The following is a 19,499-nucleotide window of genomic DNA, read 5'->3' on the forward strand; positions in this document are numbered from 1 at the left end:
TCTACTACTACTACTACTACTGCTGCTACTGCTACTACCTCTACTGCTACTGCTGCTACTACCTCTACTACTACTACTACTACTGCTGCTACTACCTCTACTACTACTACTACTGCTACTACCTCTACTGCTACTACCTCTACTGCTACTGCTACTACTGCTGCTACCTCTACTGCTACTGCTGCTACTACCTCTACTGCTACTACCTCTACTGCTACTACCTCTACTGCTACTACCTCTACTGCTACTACCTCTACTGCTACTACCTCTACTGCTACTACCTCTACTGCTACTGCTGCTACTGCTACTACTACCTCTACTACTACTGCTGCTACTACTACTACTACTACTGCTACTGCTACTACCTCTACTGCTACTACCTCTACTGCTACTGCTGCTACTGCTGCTACTGCTACTACCTCTACTGCTACTGCTGCTACTACTACTGCTACCTCTACTGCTACTACCTCTACTGCTACTACCTCTACTGCTACTACTGCTACTGCTGCTACTACTACTGCTACTACCTCTACTGCTACTACCTCTACTGCTACTACCTCTACTGCTACTACCTCTACTGCTACTACCTCTACTGCTACTACTACTACTGCTGCTACTACCTCTACTGCTACTACCTCTACTGCTACTACCTCTACTGCTACTACCTCTACTGCTACTACCTCTACTACTACTGCTGCTACTACCTCTACTGCTACTACCTCTACTGCTACTACCTCTACTACTACTGCTGCTACTACCTCTACTGCTACTACCTCTACTGCTACTACCTCTACTGCTACTACCTCTACTGCTACTACCTCTACTACTACTGCTGCTACTACCTCTACTGCTACTACCTCTACTGCTACTACCTCTACTGCTACTGCTGCTACTACCTCTACTACTACTGCTACGACTACAATCAAAACTCCTCATACTGCATCCTTCTACTATTACTGCTACAACAACAACACCTACATGCTATACTAGCTTGAATTCATGACATCATTGATGGATGTTTGTTGTCTATGTTTTCCTCATCATCTCTATCGGGACACGACTGAACCCCACTTCAGAGGAGAGACACTACACAATGGATCAAATAGAGAGATGGGGGGATGGGGGGAAAGGAGGAGAGGGGGAGTAGGAGGACATTAAGGAGGGGGGCTTTTACTGCCAGGCTTGATCTTATTTCCCTTGTGGCCCAAACCCCCTCTCACACACACACACACACACACACACCCGAAGCCCCACCTCCGCCTACACATGCCAGCGGGGTACACAAACAATGCACACAAAACCAGGAAATGACAGTGTACACACACACACACACACACACACGGGAACTCAAAGGCAAACATGTATATGAAAATATACATAGTGAGAGGAAGAAGTGGAGGCTGCCAGTAAGTTACCAAGGATGGAGAGTCTGCTGAGCAAAAACATCACACACACACACACACACACACACACACACACACACACACACACACATACAGGTTCAAGGAGAGGAGGGCAGCTCAAGCCGTCCCACCACCATGCTCCCTACTCATTACCGTGTAGCTGTTGCTGTGTGGTCATTGCTACAACAACCGTTGCTGTGTGGTCATTGCTACAACAACCGTTGCTGTGTGGTCATTGCTACAACAACCGTTGCTGTGTGGTCATTGCTAAAACAACCGTTGCTGTGTGGTCATTGCTAAAACAACCGTTGCTGTGGCAGGCGGTACTTTATGGAGTGTCTGAAAGAACACTGACATCTTCAGAGCTGTTACAGCAGAGAGAAGTGGAGGGATGTAGGGGGGCGGAGAAGAGAAGGAACAAGAAAGAAAGAAGAGGTGAAAAGGGATAAGGGGAGAGGGAAAGGTGAAAGGAGGGAGCGGGATGGAGGAGTGAAACAAGGCTGACGTCTTCAGAGAGGATTGTTACAGTTAGAGAACAGGGAATAGTGCTGAATAGGGAGGGAGGGAGGGAGGGAGGGAGGGAGGGAGGGAGGGAGGGAGGGAGGGAGGGAGGGAGGGAGGGAGGGATAGAATAAGGAGGGACGATGGGGAGAAAGGAGGAGGGGAAGGAGAGAAAGAGAGGAAATAAAGCGAGGAGGGAGGGAGGGAAAGCTCTTGGTCAAATCTGCATCCTCGACACATTTCTATGAACTGGAAGGAGGGAGGGAAGAGGGGAGAGAGAGGGAGGGAGGGAAGAGGGGAGAGAGAGAGAGAGAGGGGGGTTGAGGAGGAGCGAAAAACTCCTGAACTCAGCAAGGGGACTAAAAACACCAATTCTAAAGTTCTGAAGTTGATCCGACACTAAAAAACTGCTGTCGCTGCTCTCTCTCACACACACACACACACACACACACACACACACACACACACACACACACACACACACACACACACACACACACACACACACACACACACACACACACACAAAATCAGTCTTGCTGAAACATCAAAATACGGTAGAAGAAAATGTCACACAATGAAGTCAGAAATCAGGAGGAAAATGAAACAGTGAGGTCAGAAATCAGGAGGGAAATGAAACACAGTGAGGTCAGAAATCAGGAGGAAAATGAAACAGTGAGGTCAGAAATCAGGAGGGAAATGAAACAGTGAGGTCAGAAATGAGGAGGGAAATGAAACACAGTGAGGTCAGAAATCAGGAGGAAAATGAAACAGTGAGGTCAGAAATCAGGAGGGAAATGAAACAGTGAGGTCAGAAATGAGGAGGGAAATGAAACACAGTGAGGTCAGAAATCAGGAGGAATATGAAACAGTGAGGTCAGAAATCAGGAGGAAAATGAAACAGTGAGGTCAGAAATCAGGAGGGAAATGAAACACAGTGAGGTCAGAAATCAGGAGGGAAATGAAACACAGTGAGGTCAGAAATCAGGAGGAAAATGACACACAGTGAGGTCAGAAATCAGGAGGAAAATGACAGTTCACATTAGATTCTTTAATGATACCAGTAGATTGACAGCTACACGGTGCCAACTGCCAAGCAATGAGGAATGTGCGTGTGTTACAAGCAAAAACTCTAACAGGAAGTACCAGTGACGCTGGTAGGTCCTCAATACGGACGTTGTCCAATGAAGCGGATGCTAATCTACAGGACTGTTTCGCTAGCACAGACTGGAATATGTTCTGGGATTCATCCAATAACATTGAGGAGTTTACCACATCAGTCACTGGCTTCATTAATACTGAGCTAAAGGCTAGAGCTGCCGCTTCCAAGGAGTAGGACACTAATCCAGACGCTTATGAGAAATCCTGCTATGACCTCCGACAAGCCATCAAACAGGCAAAATGTCAATACAGGACTAAGATCTGCTTTGAGGCAAGCAACCCTGAACCATGCATGAAAACACCAGCTGTTCTGGACGAGTGTGTGATCTCTCTCTCCATAGCCGATGTGAGTAAGACATTTAAACAGGTTAACATTAACAAGGCCGCGGGGCCAGACAGAATACCAGAACACATACTCGGAGCATCCACTGACTAGCTGGCAAGTGTCAAGAATGGCACGATAACATGCCAAATTACTATCGCCCCGTAGCACTCACATCTATAGCATGAAATGTTTTGAAAGGCTGGTCATGGCTCACATCAACACCATCATCCCAGAAACCCTAGACCCACTCCAATTCGCATACCGCCCCAACAGATCCACAGATGACACAATCTCTATTGCACTCCACACTGTCCTTTCCCACCTGGACAAAAATACCTTTGTAAGAAAGCTGTTCATTGACTACAGCTCAGCATTCACCATAGTCCCCTCAAGCTCATCACCAAGCTCATAACCCTGGGACTGAACACCTTCCTCTGCAACTGGTTCCTGGACTTCCTGATGGGCCGCCCCCAAGTGTTGAAGGTAGGCAACAACACTTCTGCCACATTGACCATCAACACGGTGGTCCCTCAGGGGTGTGTGCTTAGTCCCCTGCTGCACGACTGCGTGGACGCGCACAACTCCAACACCATCATCAAATTACCTGACGACACAATGGTGGTAGGACTGATCACCAACGACGATGAGGCACCATATAGGGAGGAGGTCAGGTACCTGGCAGTGTGGTGCCACAACAACAACCTCTCCCTCACCATCAGCAAGGCAAAGGATGTGATTGTGGACAATAGGAAACAGAAAGGTGAGCAAGCCCTCATCCACTGCCAGTTTAGAGATTCAAGTTCCTCTGTGTCCACATCACTAAGGAATTAACATGGTCCATAGACACACCTACACAGCTGTGAAGAGGGCACAAACTATATGTACATAGCTATCATAATTACCTTGTACCCCTGCACACTGACTCAGTACTGGTACTCTCTGTACAGTATATAGGCATGTTATTTTGACTCATTATTGTTATTACGTTATTCATTGTGTATTTATTCCTCATGTCACTATTTTAATATATATATATATATACATATATATATATATATACATGGCCGAATTATCGACCGGGGTGGGGCCCATTGATCATCAGTTATCATATTAAAACTACAAATACTTGCCTCCAACCTACAGCAAAATGTATATAATTGCAGGAAATTAGCTGTAAAAGGGCACATTTTTCTCTGTGCCCCATGTGGCCAAATCTGTAGAATTGCAGCAAACTTGCTTTAAAACGGCTAATTGTTTCCTGCTCCGAGGCTAAATGTGCAGGATTACAGGAAATGAACATGAAAACGTATTTTTGTCATCTTCGCTGTCACAGGGGGGGCTGGATGTGGGAACACAGACCCAAGATCCACTGTGGCCCCTCATGTTCTGTTTTTTTGTGGCCCCCACCTCCATGCCCATCGCTGCCCTACATAGTGCACTACTTTTGACCAGGCCCATCAAAATTAGTGCACTATACAGGAAATAGGGTGCCACCTGGTAAGCAGCCAGTAAATCAATCTGTCCTTATTCCCTGACTGTATAATCTGATGTAATCTAATATAATTTAATCCCCTACAGAACAACAGTCTGATCAGTGGCTTTATCTGCTAATCTCTAATGCAGGTTGTGGATTCTGCTGAATGATGATTGTTATGGAGGAAGAGAAGCAGAGAAAACACAGGAGAGAGAGAGAGAGAGAGAGAGAGAGAGAGAGAGAGAGAGAGAGAGAGAGAGAGAGAGAGAGAGAGAGAGAGAGAGAGAGAGAGAGAGAGAGAGAGAGAGAGAGAGAGCATGAATAAGGGAGAGAAAGAGAGTTTGAGAAAAAGCAAATAAGGGGAAGGAGAGCGAGAGAGAGAGACAGGCATATCAAAAATAGACTAAAAACCTCAGAGCTCCACTCGTTTTTTAATCCCATCTCTCGACCCTCCATCTCTCCTTCCTAGAAAAACAGAGAGAGCAGGTCTTATTGATCTAGGCAGTTTGAGGTGTGACGAGAGAGAGGTCAATCATTTAAGTTTAACGCTTTGCGTTCCGGCTAATTGTGAATTAGAAATCAGTTCAGTGATCATGGAGAGAGAGAAAGAGCGACAGAGAGAGAGAGAGAAAGAGAGAGAGAGAAAGAGCGACAGAGAGAGAGAGAGAGAAAGAGAGAGAGGGAAAGAGCGACAGAGAGAGAGAGAGAGAGAGAGAGAGAGAGAGAGAGGATGTTATTAACTTGCAGCAGAGCATGAAATAAGAAAGACAACAGAGGAGTTAAGAGAGAGAGAAAACAAGAAGATGGAGAGAGAACAGAGGGAGTTAAGAGAGAGAGAAAACAAGAATATGGAGAGAGAACAGAGGGAGTTAAGAGAGAGAGAAAACAAGAAGATGGAGAGAGAACAGCGTGGAGAGAGAACAGAGGGAGTTAAGAGAGAGAGAAAACAAGAATATGGAGAGAGAACAGAGGGAGTTAAGAGAGAGAGAAAACAAGAAGATGGAGAGAGAACAGAGGGAGTTAAGAGAGAGAGAAAACAAGAAGATGGAGAGAGAACAGAGGGAGTTAAGAGAGAGAGAAAACAAGAATATGGAGAGAGAACAGAGGGAGTTAAGAGAGAGAGAAAACAAGAATATGGAGAGAGAACAGAGGGAGTTAAGAGAGAGAGAGAAAACAAGAAGATGGAGAGAGAACAGAGGGAGTTAAGAGAGAGAGAAAACAAGAATATGGAGAGAGAACAGAGGGAGTTAAGAGAGAGAGAAAACAAGAATACGGAGAGAGAACAGAGGGAGTTAAGAGAGAGAGAAAACAAGAAGATGGAGAGAGAACAGCGTGTGTTAAGAGAGAGAGAAAACAAGAAGATGGAGAGAGAACAGAGGGAGTTAAGAGAGAGAAAACAAGAATATGGAGAGAGAACAGAGGGAGTTAAGAGAGAGAGAAAATAAGAATATGGAGAGAGAACAGAGGGAGTTAAGAGAGAGAGAAAACAAGAATATGGAGAGAGAACAGAGGGAGTTAAGAGAGAGATAAAACAAGAAGATGGAGAGAGAACAGAGGGAGTTAAGAGAGAGAGAAAACAAGAAGATGGAGAGAGAAGGAAAGCTTTGACTATGTACAGACTCAGTGAGCATAGCCTTGCTATTGAGAAAGGCCGCCGTAGGCAGACATGGCTCTCAAGAGAAGACAAGCTATGTGCTCACTGCCCACAAAATGAGGTGGAAACTGAGCTGCACTTCCTAACCTCCTGCCCAATGTATGACCATATTAGAGAGACATATTTCCCTCAGATTACACAGATCCACAAAGAATTCGAAAACAAATCCAATTTTGAAAAACTCCCATATCTACTGGGTGAAATTCCACAGTGTGCCATCACAGCAGCAAGATTTGTGACCTGTTGCCACGAGAAAAGGGCAACCAGTGAAGAACAAACACCATTGTAAATACAACCCATATTTATGCTTATTTAATCTTGTGTCCTTTAACCATTTGTACATTGTTAAAACACTGTATATATATACATAATATGACATTTGTAATGTCTTTATTGTTTTGAAACCTATGTATGTGTAATGTTTACTGTTAATTTTGAATGTTTTTCACTTTATATATTCACTTTATGTATTATCTACCTCACTTGCTTTGGCAATGTTAACACATGTTTCCCATGCCAATAAAGCCCTTGAATTGAATTGAATTGAGAGAACAGAGGGAGTTAAGAGAGAGAGAAAACAAGAAGATGGAGAAGGAACAGAGGGAGTTAAGAGAGAGAGAAAACAAGAAGATTGAGAGAGAACAGAGGGAGTTGAGAGAGAGAGAAAACAAGAAGATGGAGAAGGAACAGAGGGAGTTAAGAGAGAGAGAAAACAAGAAGATGGAGAGAGAACAGAGGGAGTTAAGAGAGAGAGAAAACAAGAAGATGGAGAGAACAGAGGGAGTTAAGAGAGAGAGAAAACAAGAAGATGGAGAGAGAACAGAGGGAGTTGAGAGAGAGAGAAAACAAGAAGATGGAGAGAGAACAGAGGGTGTTGAGAGAGAGAAAACAAGAAGATGGAGAGAGAACAGAGGGTGTTGAGAGAGAGAGTGAAAGAGATGAGACAAAGGTGTAGGGAGGAGAGATGAGCAAAGAAAGAAAGAGGACACAAAATAAATGACATTTTTCACTTTTCTGCAATACGGAAATAAAGTGTTGTGTGTCTGAGTAGTAGTCTGAGTGTGTGATGATAAATCCCCTAACACCAGCACAAAATGTGCACCGTCAGGTGATCCAGGCTCCGGCACCTTTTCATTTTTTATTTAGTAAGCGCTTTTCACAGAGGAGAAAAACCTTGTAGGTTCATTTAGTTCTCCCCAGCTAACAGGGTGAGAGTATGTACTCTGTGTGTGTGTGTGTGTGTGTGTGTGTGTGTGTGTGTGTGTGTGTGTGTGTGTGTGTGTGTGTGTGTGTGTGTGTGTGAACTCAGTACCTAGATGGGGCGGCAGGTAGCCTAGTGGTTAGAGTGTTGGGCCAGTAACCAAAAGGTTGCTAGATTGAATCCCTGAGCTGACAAGGTAAAAATCAGAGAGAGGGGGGCAGAGAGAGGGGGAGAGAGAGAGGGGCAGAGAGAGAGAGAGGGAGAGAGAGGGGGCAGAGAGAGAGAGGGGGCAGAGAGAGAGGGGCAGAGAGAGAGGGGCAGAGAGAGAGGGGCAGAGAGAGAAGGGGAGGGAGAGAGGGGCAGAGAGAGGGGGAGGGAGAGAGAGGGGGCAGAGAGAGGGGGAGGGAGAGAGAGGGGGAGAGACAGAGGGGGAGAGACAGAGGGGGGCAGAGAGAGAGTGGGAGGGAGAGAGAGGGGCAGAGAGAGAGTGGGAGGGAGAGAGAGAAAGAGGCAGAGTGAGAGCGAGAGAGAGGACAAGACTCCAGCCCACTTGTTGGCAGAGATCTCCTAGCTCCGTAGTGCTCCGAGTTAAAAGCAACAGTGTGTTAGCATGTTTGCACGTGGAATCGATTGACGCAGGCACAGAGTGTGTGAAAACAACTTCTCTCTTTCAGCCTTGACTGGAAGGGGATTAGTGTTTCAAACCCTCACCACAAATTGTTTATTAAATGTAAAATCATTATCTTTAAGGGAGGAGGTAGAGAACGCATCTCTTCAGTGTCAGAGTATATTTCCCATCATGAGAAGACAAGAGAGATGTTATGGCTGTATAGTAAACATTCTCTCTATCCAGGAGGTGAAGACCCTGGGAAACTGTTGATTCTCATTGTACCGACATGGAGTATGTGTTGTGGAGTGTTTTGAGTGTGGTTTGAGTGTGGTTTGAGTGTGCGAGTGGAGAATTGGGATGGGGAGGGGGTTCAGGGTGTGTGTGTACGAATGAACTGTTGATTCTCAGAGAAGAGACACACCATCATCACCCACAGAGAAGAAGTGTGTTTTAGTCTGGGGCTGTATTTGAGGTGTGGCGTTCCTTCTCTCCTTCTCTTCCATTCTTCTTTCCTTTCTTCCCTGGTGTTGTTAAATGTGTTATAATACAGTAGCGAACTCACCGCCACACTGCAGTTGAAAACTGCGGCAAGTTGAAAAACACAGAAAGATGATGCAATAGAAAGACAACCCTGAGTCTCCTCTCACAGAGCCCTGGACTCTATACTCTACCCTTCTCCTGAGTCTCCTCTCACAGAGCCCTGGACTCTATACTCTACCCTTCTCCTGAGTCTCCTCTCACAGAGCCCTGCACTCAATACTCTACCCTTCTCCTGAGTCTCCTCTCACAGAGCCCAGCGCTCTATACTCTACCCTTCTCCTGAGTCTCCTCTCACAGAGCCCAGCGCTCTATACTCTACCCTTCTCCTGAGTCTCCTCTCACAGAGCCCAGCGCTCTATACTCTACCCTTCTCCTGAGTCTCCTCTCACAGAGCCCTGCACTCTATACTCTACCCTTCTCCTGAGTCTCCTCTCACAGAGCCCAGCGCTCTATACTCTACCCTTCTCCTGAGTCTCCTCTCACAGAGCCCAGCGCTCTATACTCTACCCTTCTCCTGAGTCTCCTCTCACAGAGCCCAGCGCTCTATACTCTACCCTTCTCCTGAGTCTCCTCTCACAGAGCCCTGCACTCTATACTCTACCCTTCTCCTGAGTCTCCTCTCACAGAGCCCTGCACTCTATACTCTACCCTTCTCCTGAGTCTCCTCTCACAGAGCCCTGCACTCAATACTCTACCCTTCTCCTGAGTCTCCTCTCACAGAGCCCAGCGCTCTATACTCTACCCTTCTCCTGAGTCTCCTCTCACAGAGCCCTGGACTCTATACTCTACCCTTCTCCTGAGTCTCCTCTCACAGAGCCCTGCACTCTATACTCTACCCTTCTCCTGAGTCTCCTCTCACAGAGCCCTGCACTCAATACTCTACCCTTCTCCTGAGTCTCCTCTCACAGAGCCCAGCGCTCTATACTCTACCCTTCTCCTGAGTCTCCTCTCACAGAGCCCTGCACTCAATACTCTACCCTTCTCCTGAGTCTCCTCTCACAGAGCCCTGCACTCTATACTCTACCCTTCTCCTGAGTCTCCTCTCACAGAGCCCTGCACTCAATACTCTACCCTTCTCCTGAGTCTCCTCTCACAGAGCCCAGCGCTCTATACTCTACCCTTCTCCTGAGTCTCCTCTCACAGAGCCCTGCACTCAATACTCTACCCTTCTCCTGAGTCTCCTCTCACAGAGCCCAGCGCTCTATACTCTACCCTTCTCCTGAGTCTCCTCTCACAGAGCCCTGCACTCAATACTCTACCCTTCTCCTGAGTCTCCTCTCACAGAGCCCAGCGCTCTATACTCTACCCTTCTCCTGAGTCTCCTCTCACAGAGCCCAGCGCTCTATACTCTACCCTTCTCCTGAGTCTCCTCTCACAGAGCCCAGCGCTCTATACTCTACCCTTCTCCTGAGTCTCCTCTCACAGAGCCCAGCGCTCTATACTCTACCCTTCTCCTGAGTCTCCTCTCTACCGGCCCCCAGGGGTCAAATATAACGTTATTCAGTACCGGCCCCCAGGGGTCAAATATAATGTTATTCAGTACCGGCCCCCAGGGGTCAAATATAACGTTATTCAGTACCGGCCCCCAGGGGTCAAATATAACGTTATTCAGTACCGGCCCCCAGGGGTCAAATATAACGTTATTCAGTACCGGCCCCCAGGGGTCAAATATAACGTTATTCAGTACCGGCCCCCAGGGGTCAAATATAACGTTATTCAGTACCGGCCCCCAGGGGTCAAATATAACGTTATTCAGTACCGGCCCCCAGGGGTCAAATATAACGTTATTCAGTACCGGCCCCCAGGGGTCAAATATAACGTTATTCAGTACCGGCCCCCAGGGGTCAAATATAACGTTATTCAGTACCGGCCCCCAGGGGTCAAATATAACGTTATTCAGTACCGGCCCCCATGGGTCAAATATAACGTTATTCAGTACCGGCCCCCAGGGGTCAAATATAACGTTATTCAGTACCGGCCCCCAGAGGAGGGGAGAAGTTCTCAAATATGAGAACTCACTACGACCATACTGATCAGAGAAGGATCGCTGTTGGTTTCTGTGAGGAGGTTTAACTATAAGAAATGGATGTCTACCATAGTAGACATATAACACAGTGGACATCTAACATAGTGGATATAGTGGATATCTACCATAGTGGATATCTAACATAGTGGATATAGTAGATACTGTATCTAACATAGTGGATATCTAACATGGTGGATATCTAACATAGTGGATATAGTGGATATCTACCATAGTGGATATCTACCATAGTGGATATAGTAGATACTGTATCTAACATAGTGGATATCTAACACAGTGGATATCTACCATAGTGGATATAGTAGATACTGTATCTAACATAGTGGATATCTAACACAGTGGATATCTACCATAGTGGATATAGTAGATACTGTATCTAACATAGTGGATATCTAACATAGTGGATATCTAACATAGTGGATATCTACCATAGTGGATATAGTAGATACTGAATCTAACATAGTGGATATCTATCATAGTGGATATCTAACATAGTGGATATCTAACATAGTGGATATCTAACACAGTGGATATCTAACATAGTGGATATCTAACATAGTGGATATAGTAGATACTGTATCTAACATAGTGGATATCTATCATAGTGGATATAGTAGATACTGTATCTAACATAGTAGATATCTAACATAGTGGATACCTAACATAGTGGATATCTAACTCAGTGGATATCTAACATAGTGGATATAGTAGATACTGTATCTAACATAGTGGATACATAACATAGTGGATATCTAACACAGTGGATATCTAACACAGTGGATATCTAACACAGTGGATATCTAACACGGTGGATATCTAACATAGTGGATATCTAACATAGTGGATATCTACCATAGTGGATATAGTAGATACTGTATCTAACATAGTGGATACATAACATAGTGGATATCTAACACAGTGGATATCTAACACAGTGGATATCTAACACAGTGGATATCTAACACAGTGGATATCTAACACGGTGGATATCTAACATAGTGGATATCTAACATAGTGGATATAGTAGATACTGTATCTAACATAGTAGATATCTAACATAGTGGATACCTAACATAGTGGATATCTAACACAGTGGATATCTAACATAGTGGATATAGTAGATACTGTATCTAACATAGTGGATATCTAACATAGTGGATATCTAACATAGTGGATATAGTAGATACTGTATCTAACATAGTGGATATCTAACATAGTGGATATAGTAGATACTGTATCTGACATAGTGGATATCTAAGTGGATAGGCATAACTTCATCTGCCAATTGTCCTAATCAGTATTTACATAACTCCTATTCTGAAAGGATGTTGTGAAATCTACAGAAGTCCCAATGTAAACAGACCCTACCATCTCTCTCACACGCACACAAACACACTCCCGCGCAGCAGTGTGTGTGTGTGTGTGTGTGTGTGTGTGTGTGTGATTATGCAGTAGTATGGTAGTTCCTGCTTACGCCATATTTCATCATTTTTACTGAAGGAAAAAACTGTCCTCTATTGATCTGATGCTGCTTCTAATCTCTCTCTCCTCTCGTTCACGCTCTTCATCCCTCTCTCTTCTTTCTTCATCTCCCTCCCTCTTTCTCTCTCCTCTCTTTCACGCTCTTCATCCCTCTCTCGTCTTTCTTCATCTCCCTCCCTCTTTCTCTCTCCTCTCTTTCACGCTCTTCATCCCTCTCTCGTCTTTCTTCATCTTCCTCCCTCTCTCTCTCTCTCTCTCCTCTCTTTCACCTCTCTCTCTCCTCTCTTTCATGCTCTTCATCCCTCTCTCTTCTTTCTTCATCTTCCTCCCTCTTTCTCTCTCCTCTCTTTCATGCTCTTCATCCCTCTCTCTTCTTTCTTCATCTTCCTCCCTCTTTCTCTCTCCTCTCTTTCACGCTCTTCATCCCTTTTTCTTTCCTCATCTCCCTCTCCCTCTTTCTCTCTCCCTCCCTCCCTCTTCACCTCCCTCTTCCTTTCTTCTCTCTCAATCTCGCTCTCTCCTTCTCTCTCTGTTCCTCCCTCTCTCTCCATATCTCCCTCTCTTCCTGCTCCCTCTCTCTTTCTCCATTTCCTCTCTCTCGACTAACAGCTTTCAAGTTTTCCTCAGCATATCGTATCATATCATATCATATAGTAGTGTATCATATCATATAGTAGTGTATCATATAGACCAGTTTCAAACACATCCCAGTGGTAAACAAGATCATGATTAGCACACACAAGAAAACAAACACAAACACATAGCCTAGTCCCCAAAAAAACATCCAGGAATGCAAAGCACACTCATCCATAAGGTGAAGCCTAAACAAACAGAACAGCACACACACGACAGAGGGATAATGATTACCCTGAGAGGGTGTTTATTCACGCCAGATGGATAATGATTACCCTGAGAGGGTGTTTGTTCACGCCAGATGGATAATGATTACCCTGAGAGGGCGTTTGTTCTCGCCAGATGGATAATGATTACCCTGAGAGGGTTTTTGTTCACGCCAGATGGATAATGATTACCCTGAGAGGGTGTTTGTTCACGCCAGATGGATAATGATTACCCTGAGAGGGTGTTTATTCACGCCAGATGGATAATGATTACCCTGAGAGGGTGTTTGTTCACGCCAGATGGATAATGATTACCCTGAGAGGGTGTTTATTCACGCCAGATGGATAATGATTACCCTGAGAGGGTGTTTGTTCACGCCAGATGGATAATGATTACCCTGAGAGGGCGTTTGTTCTCGCCAGATGGATAATGATTACCCTGAGAGGGTTTTTGTTCACGCCAGATGGATAATGATTACCCTGAGAGGGTGTTTGTTCACGCCAGATGGATAATGATTACCCTGAGAGGGTGTTTATTCACGCCAGATGGATAATGATTACCCTGAGAGGGTGTTTGTTCACGCCAGATGGATAATGATTACCCTGAGAGGGTGTTTGTTCACGCCAGATGGATAATGATTACCCTGAGAGGGTGTTTGTTCACGCCAGATGGATAATGATTACCCTGAGAGGGTGTATATTCACGCCAGATGGATAATGATTACCGTGAGAGGGTGTTTGTTCAGGCCAGATTAACATAATAAGATTCAACAACTGAGACATAAACTGAACAAGTTCCACAGACATGTGAATAACAGAAATGGAATAATGTGTCCCTGAACAAAGAGGGGGTCAAAATCAAAAGTAACAGTCAGTATCTGGTGTGGCCACCAGCTGCAATAAGTACTGCAGTGCATCTCCTTCTCATGGACTGCACCAGATTTTCCAGGTCTTGCTGTGAGATGTTACCCCACTCTTCTGCCAAGGCACCTGCAAGTTCCCTGACAATTCTGGGGGGAATGGCCCTAGCCCTCACCCTCCGATCCAACAGGTCCCATTGAGCATGGCATTGTCAGCATGGCATTCTCATGCTGGAGGGTCATGTCAGGATGAGCCTGCAGGAAGGGTACCACATGAGGGAGAAGGATGTCTTCCCTGTAATGCACAGCTCTGAGATTGCCTGCAATGAAAACAAGCTCAGTTCGATGATGCTGTGACACACCGCCCCAGACCATGACAGACCCTCCACCTCCAAATCGATCCCACTCCAGAGTACAGGCCTCGGTGTAACGCTCATTCCTTCGACGATAAATAAATAAACACGAATCCGACCATCACACCTGGTGAGACAAAACCGCGTCTCGTCAGTGAAGAGCACTTTTTGCCAGTCCTGTTTGGTCCAGCGACGGTGGGTTTGTCCCCATAGGCAACGTTGTTGTTGGTGATGTCTGGTGAGGACCTGCCTTACAACAGGCCTACAAGCCCTCAGTCCAGCCTCTCTCAGCCTATTGCAGACAGTCTGAACACTGATGGAGGGATTGTGCGTTCCTGGTGTAACTCGGGCATTTGTTGTTGCCATCTTGTACCTGTCCCGCAGGTGTGATGTTCGGATGTACCGATCCTGTGCAGGTGTTGTTACACGTGGTCTGCCACTGCAAGAACGATCGATCAGCTGTCCGTCCTGTCTCCCTGTAGCGCTGTCTTAGGCGTCTCACAGTACGGACATAGCAATTTATTGCCCTGGCCACATCTGCAGCCCTCATTCCTCCTTGCAGAATGCCTAAGGCACGTTCACGCAGCTGAGCAGGGACCCTGGGCATCTTTCTTTTGGTGTTTTTCAGTCAGTAGAAAGGACTTTTTAGTGTCCTAAGTTTTCATGCCTACCGTCTGTAAGCTGTTAGTGTCTTAACAACCGTTCCACAGGTGCATGTTCATTAATTGTTTATGGGTCATTGAACCATCAAAGCCTTTACAATGAAGATCTGTGAAGTTATTTGGATTTTTACGAATTATCTTTGAAAGACAGGGTCCTGAAAAAGGGACGTTTCATTTTTTGCTCAGTTTAGCTTTCCGAGTTCTTACCCTGTGTTTCATCAACTACATTCATCTCTCTCTCCCTCCCTCCCCACACTGAGCATCCAAAACATTAGGAACACCTTCCTCATATTGAGTTGCACCTCCTTTTGCCCTCAGAACAGCCTCGCCGGGACTCTATTAGGTGTTCGCGTTCCACAGGGATGCTGGCCCATGTTGACTCCAATGCTTCCCACAGTCGTGTCAAGTTGTCTGGATGTCATTTGGGTGGAGGGCCATGCACAATACACATGGGAAACTGTTGAGCGTAAAAAATCCAGCAACGTTGCAGTTCTTGACACAAACTGGTGCGCCTGGCACCTACTACCATACCCTGTTCAAAGGCACTTAAATCTTTTGTCTCACCCATTCACCATCTGAATGGCACGCACACAAAATCCATGTCTCAATTGTCTCAAGGCTTAAAAATCCTTCTTTAACCTGTGTCCTCCCCTTCATCTACACTGAAGTGGATTTAACAAGTGACATCAATAAGGGATCATAGCTTTCACCTGGATTCACCTGGTCAGTCTAGGTCATGGTATGTTTTGTACACTCAGTGTCCGTAAGGGAGAGAGAAGGAAAAAGTATACAGAGATAAAACACAGAGAAAACAGAGAGCGAGAGTATATGTGTGTGTGTGTGTGTGTATATATGTGTGTGTATATGTGTGTGTATATGTGTGTGTGTGTGTGTGTGTGTATATATATATATGTGTGTGTATATATATGTGTGTGTGTATATATGTGTGTATATGTGTGTGTATATATATGTGTGTGTGTATCTGTGTGTATATGTGTGTGTATGTTACACTGTGACTCTACATCTGGGTTAGACACCTGTTCCACCGTGAGAAAGGCAGTCAAGTTGCAAAATGTTCACTGTAAAAAGAGATACTTTACACCACCCACCCACCCCACACGCACCCACACACCCACCCCGCACCACCCACCCACCCACCCACCCCCCACACACCCACACACCGACCCGACACCACCCACCACGCACCCCACACCACACCCACCCGACACCACACCACCCACACACCCACCCACCCCACACGCACCCAAACACCCACCACGCACCCACCCACCCCACCTCACCCCACCAACACACCCCCCCACCACCCACCAACACACCCACCTCACCCCACCAACACCCCCCCCCCCCCCCCCCCCCCCACCACCCACCCACTTAGTTTCTTTGAATTGTGTTTCCGCCTGCTGTTACACCAACACACCCAGGGGCTACGCTGCATGTCTCAGTGTCTCGCAGATGTGCACCAACACACCCAGGGGCTACGCTGCATGTCTCAGTGTCTCGCAGATGTGCACCACACACACCCAGGGGCTACGCTGCATGTCTCAGTGTCTCGCAGATGTGCACCAACACACCCAGGAGCTACGCTGCATGTCTCAGTGTCTCGCAGATGTGCACCAACACACCCAGGGGCTACGCTGCATGTCTCAGTGTCTCGCAGATGTGCACCAACACACCCAGGGGCTACGCTGCATGTCTCAGTGTCTCGCAGATGTGCACCAACACACCCAGGGGCTACGCTGCATGTCTCAGTGTCTCGCAGATGTGCACCAACACACCCAGGGGCTACGCTGCATGTCTCAGTGTCTCGCAGATGTGCACCAACACACCCAGGGGCTACGCTGCATGTCTCAGTGTCTCGCAGATGTGCACCAACACACCCAGGGGCTACGCTGCATGTCTCAGTGTCTCGCAGATGTGCACCAACACACCCAGGGGCTACGCTGCATGTCTCAGTGTCTCGCAGATGTGCACCAACACACCCAGGGGCTACGCTGCATGTCTCAGTGTCTCGCAGATGTGCACCAACACACCCAGGGGCTACGCTGCATGTCTCAGTGTCTCGCAGATGTGCACCAACACACCCAGGGGCTACGCTGCATGTCTCAGTGTCTCGCAGATGTGCACCAACACACCCAGGGGCTACGCTGCATGTCTCAGTGTCTCGCAGATGTACACCAACACACCCAGGGGCTACGCTGCATGTCTCAGTGTCTCGCAGATGTGAACCACACACCCAGGGGCTACGCTGCATGTCTCAGTGTCTCGCAGATGTGCACCAACACACCCAGGGGCTACGCTGCATGTCTCAGTGTCTCGCAGATGTGCACCAACACACCCAGGGGCTACGCTGCATGTCTCAGTGTCTCGCAGATGTGCACCAACACACCCAGGGGCTACGCTGCATGTCTCAGTGTCTCGCAGATGTGCACCAACACACCCAGGGGCTACGCTGCATGTCTCAGTGTCTCGCAGATGTACACCAACACACCCAGGGGCTACGCTGCATGTCTCAGTGTCTCGCAGATGTGCACCAACACACCCAGGGGCTACGCTGCATGTCTCAGTGTCTCGCAGATGTGCACCAACACACCCAGGGGCTACGCTGCATGTCTCAGTGTCTCTCAGATGTGCACCAACACACCCAGGGGCTACGCTGCATGTCTCAGTGTCTCGCAGATGTGCACCAACACACCCAGGGGCTACGCTGCATGTCTCAGTGTCTCGCAGATGTGCACCAACACACCCAGGGGCTACGCTGCATGTCTCAGTGTCTCGCAGATGTGCACCACACACCCAGGGGCTACGCTGCATGTCTCAGTGTCTCGCAGATGTGCACCAACACACCCAGGGGCTACGCTGCATGTCTCAGTGTCTCGCAGATGTGCACCAACACACCCAGGGGCTACGCTGCATGTCTCAGTGTCTCGCAGATGTGCACCACACACCCAGGGGCTACGCTGCATGTCTCAGTGTCTCGCAGATGTGCACCAACACACCCAGGGGCTACGCTGCATGTCTCAGTGTCTCGCAGATGTGCACCACACACACCCAGGGGCTACGCTGCATGTCTCAGTGTCTCGCAGATGTGCACCACACACCCAGGGGCTACGCTGCATGTCTCAGTGTCTCGCAGATGTGCACCAACACACCCAGGGGCTACGCTGCATGTCTCAGTGTCTCGCAGATGTGCACCAACACACCCAGGGGCTACGCTGCATGTCTCAGTGTCTCGCAGATGTGCACCAACACACCCAGGGGCTACGCTGCATGTCTCAGTGTCTCGCAGATGTGCACCAACACACCCAGGGGCTACGCTGCATGTCTCAGTGTCTCGCAGATGTGCACCACACACACCCAGGGGCTACGCTGCATGTCTCAGTGTCTCGCAGATGTGCACCACACACCCAGGGGCTACGCTGCATGTCTCAGTGTCTCGCAGATGTGCACCAACACACCCAGGGGCTACGCTGCATGTCTCAGTGTCTCGCAGATGTGCACCAACACACCCAGGGGCTACGCTGCATGTCTCAGTGTCTCGCAGATGTGCACCACACACCCAGGGGCTACGCTGCATGTCTCAGTGTCTCGCAGATGTGCACCAACACACCCAGGGGCTACGCTGCATGTCTCAGTGTCTCGCAGATGTGCACCAACACACCCAGGGGCTACGCTGCATGTCTCAGTGTCTCGCAGATGTGCACCACACACCCAGGGGCTACGCTGCATGTCTCAGTGTCTCGCAGATGTGCACCAACACACCCAGGGGCTACGCTGCATGTCTCAGTGTCTCGCAGATGTGCACCACACACCCAGGGGCTACGCTGCATGTCTCAGTGTCTCGCAGATGTGCACCACACACCCAGGGGCTACGCTGCATGTCTCAGTGTCTCGCAGATGTGCACCAACACACCCAGGGGCTACGCTGCATGTCTCAGTGTCTCGCAGATGTGCACCACACACACCCAGGGGCTACGCTGCATGTCTCAGTGTCTCGCAGATGTGCACCACACACACCCAGGGGCTACGCTGCATGTCTCAGTGTCTCGCAGATGTGCACCACACACACCCAGGGGCTACGCTGCATGTCTCAGTGTCTCGCAGATGTGCACCAACACACCCAGGGGCTACGCTGCATGTCTCAGTGTCTCGCAGATGTGCACCACACACACCCAGGGGCTACACTGCATGTCTCAGTGTCTCGCAGATGTGCACCACACACACCCAGGGGCTACGCTGCATGTCTCAGTGTCTCGCAGATGTGCACCAACACACCCAGGGGCTACGCTGCATGTCTCAGTGTCTCGCAGATGTGCACCACACACCCAGGGGCTACGCTGCATGTCTCAGTGTCTCGCAGATGTGCACCACA

General features: G+C 47.9%; 1 protein-coding gene across 2 annotated transcripts in view; it reads right to left on the minus strand.

Moving 5' to 3' along the window:
* The window catches only part of LOC139423738 (transcription factor MafG-like), a 28,727-nt gene that overhangs the window by 6,350 nt on the left and 2,878 nt on the right, over positions 1-19,499 (minus strand). Inside the window, exon 2 of one of the 2 annotated variants that reach the window (XM_071175353.1) lies at positions 5,276-5,329. The exons of the other annotated variant lie outside the window; for it this stretch is intronic. Within the exon in view, the coding sequence (XP_071031454.1) occupies positions 5,276-5,320 (45 nt within the window). The 5' untranslated portion in view covers positions 5,321-5,329. The remainder of the gene's footprint in view (positions 1-5,275; positions 5,330-19,499) is intronic. 2 annotated transcript variants of the gene reach the window in all.

Source organism: Oncorhynchus clarkii, chromosome 13 (genome assembly GCF_045791955.1).
Source record: "Oncorhynchus clarkii lewisi isolate Uvic-CL-2024 chromosome 13, UVic_Ocla_1.0, whole genome shotgun sequence".
NCBI classification, from domain to species: Eukaryota; Metazoa; Chordata; class Actinopteri; order Salmoniformes; family Salmonidae; genus Oncorhynchus; species Oncorhynchus clarkii.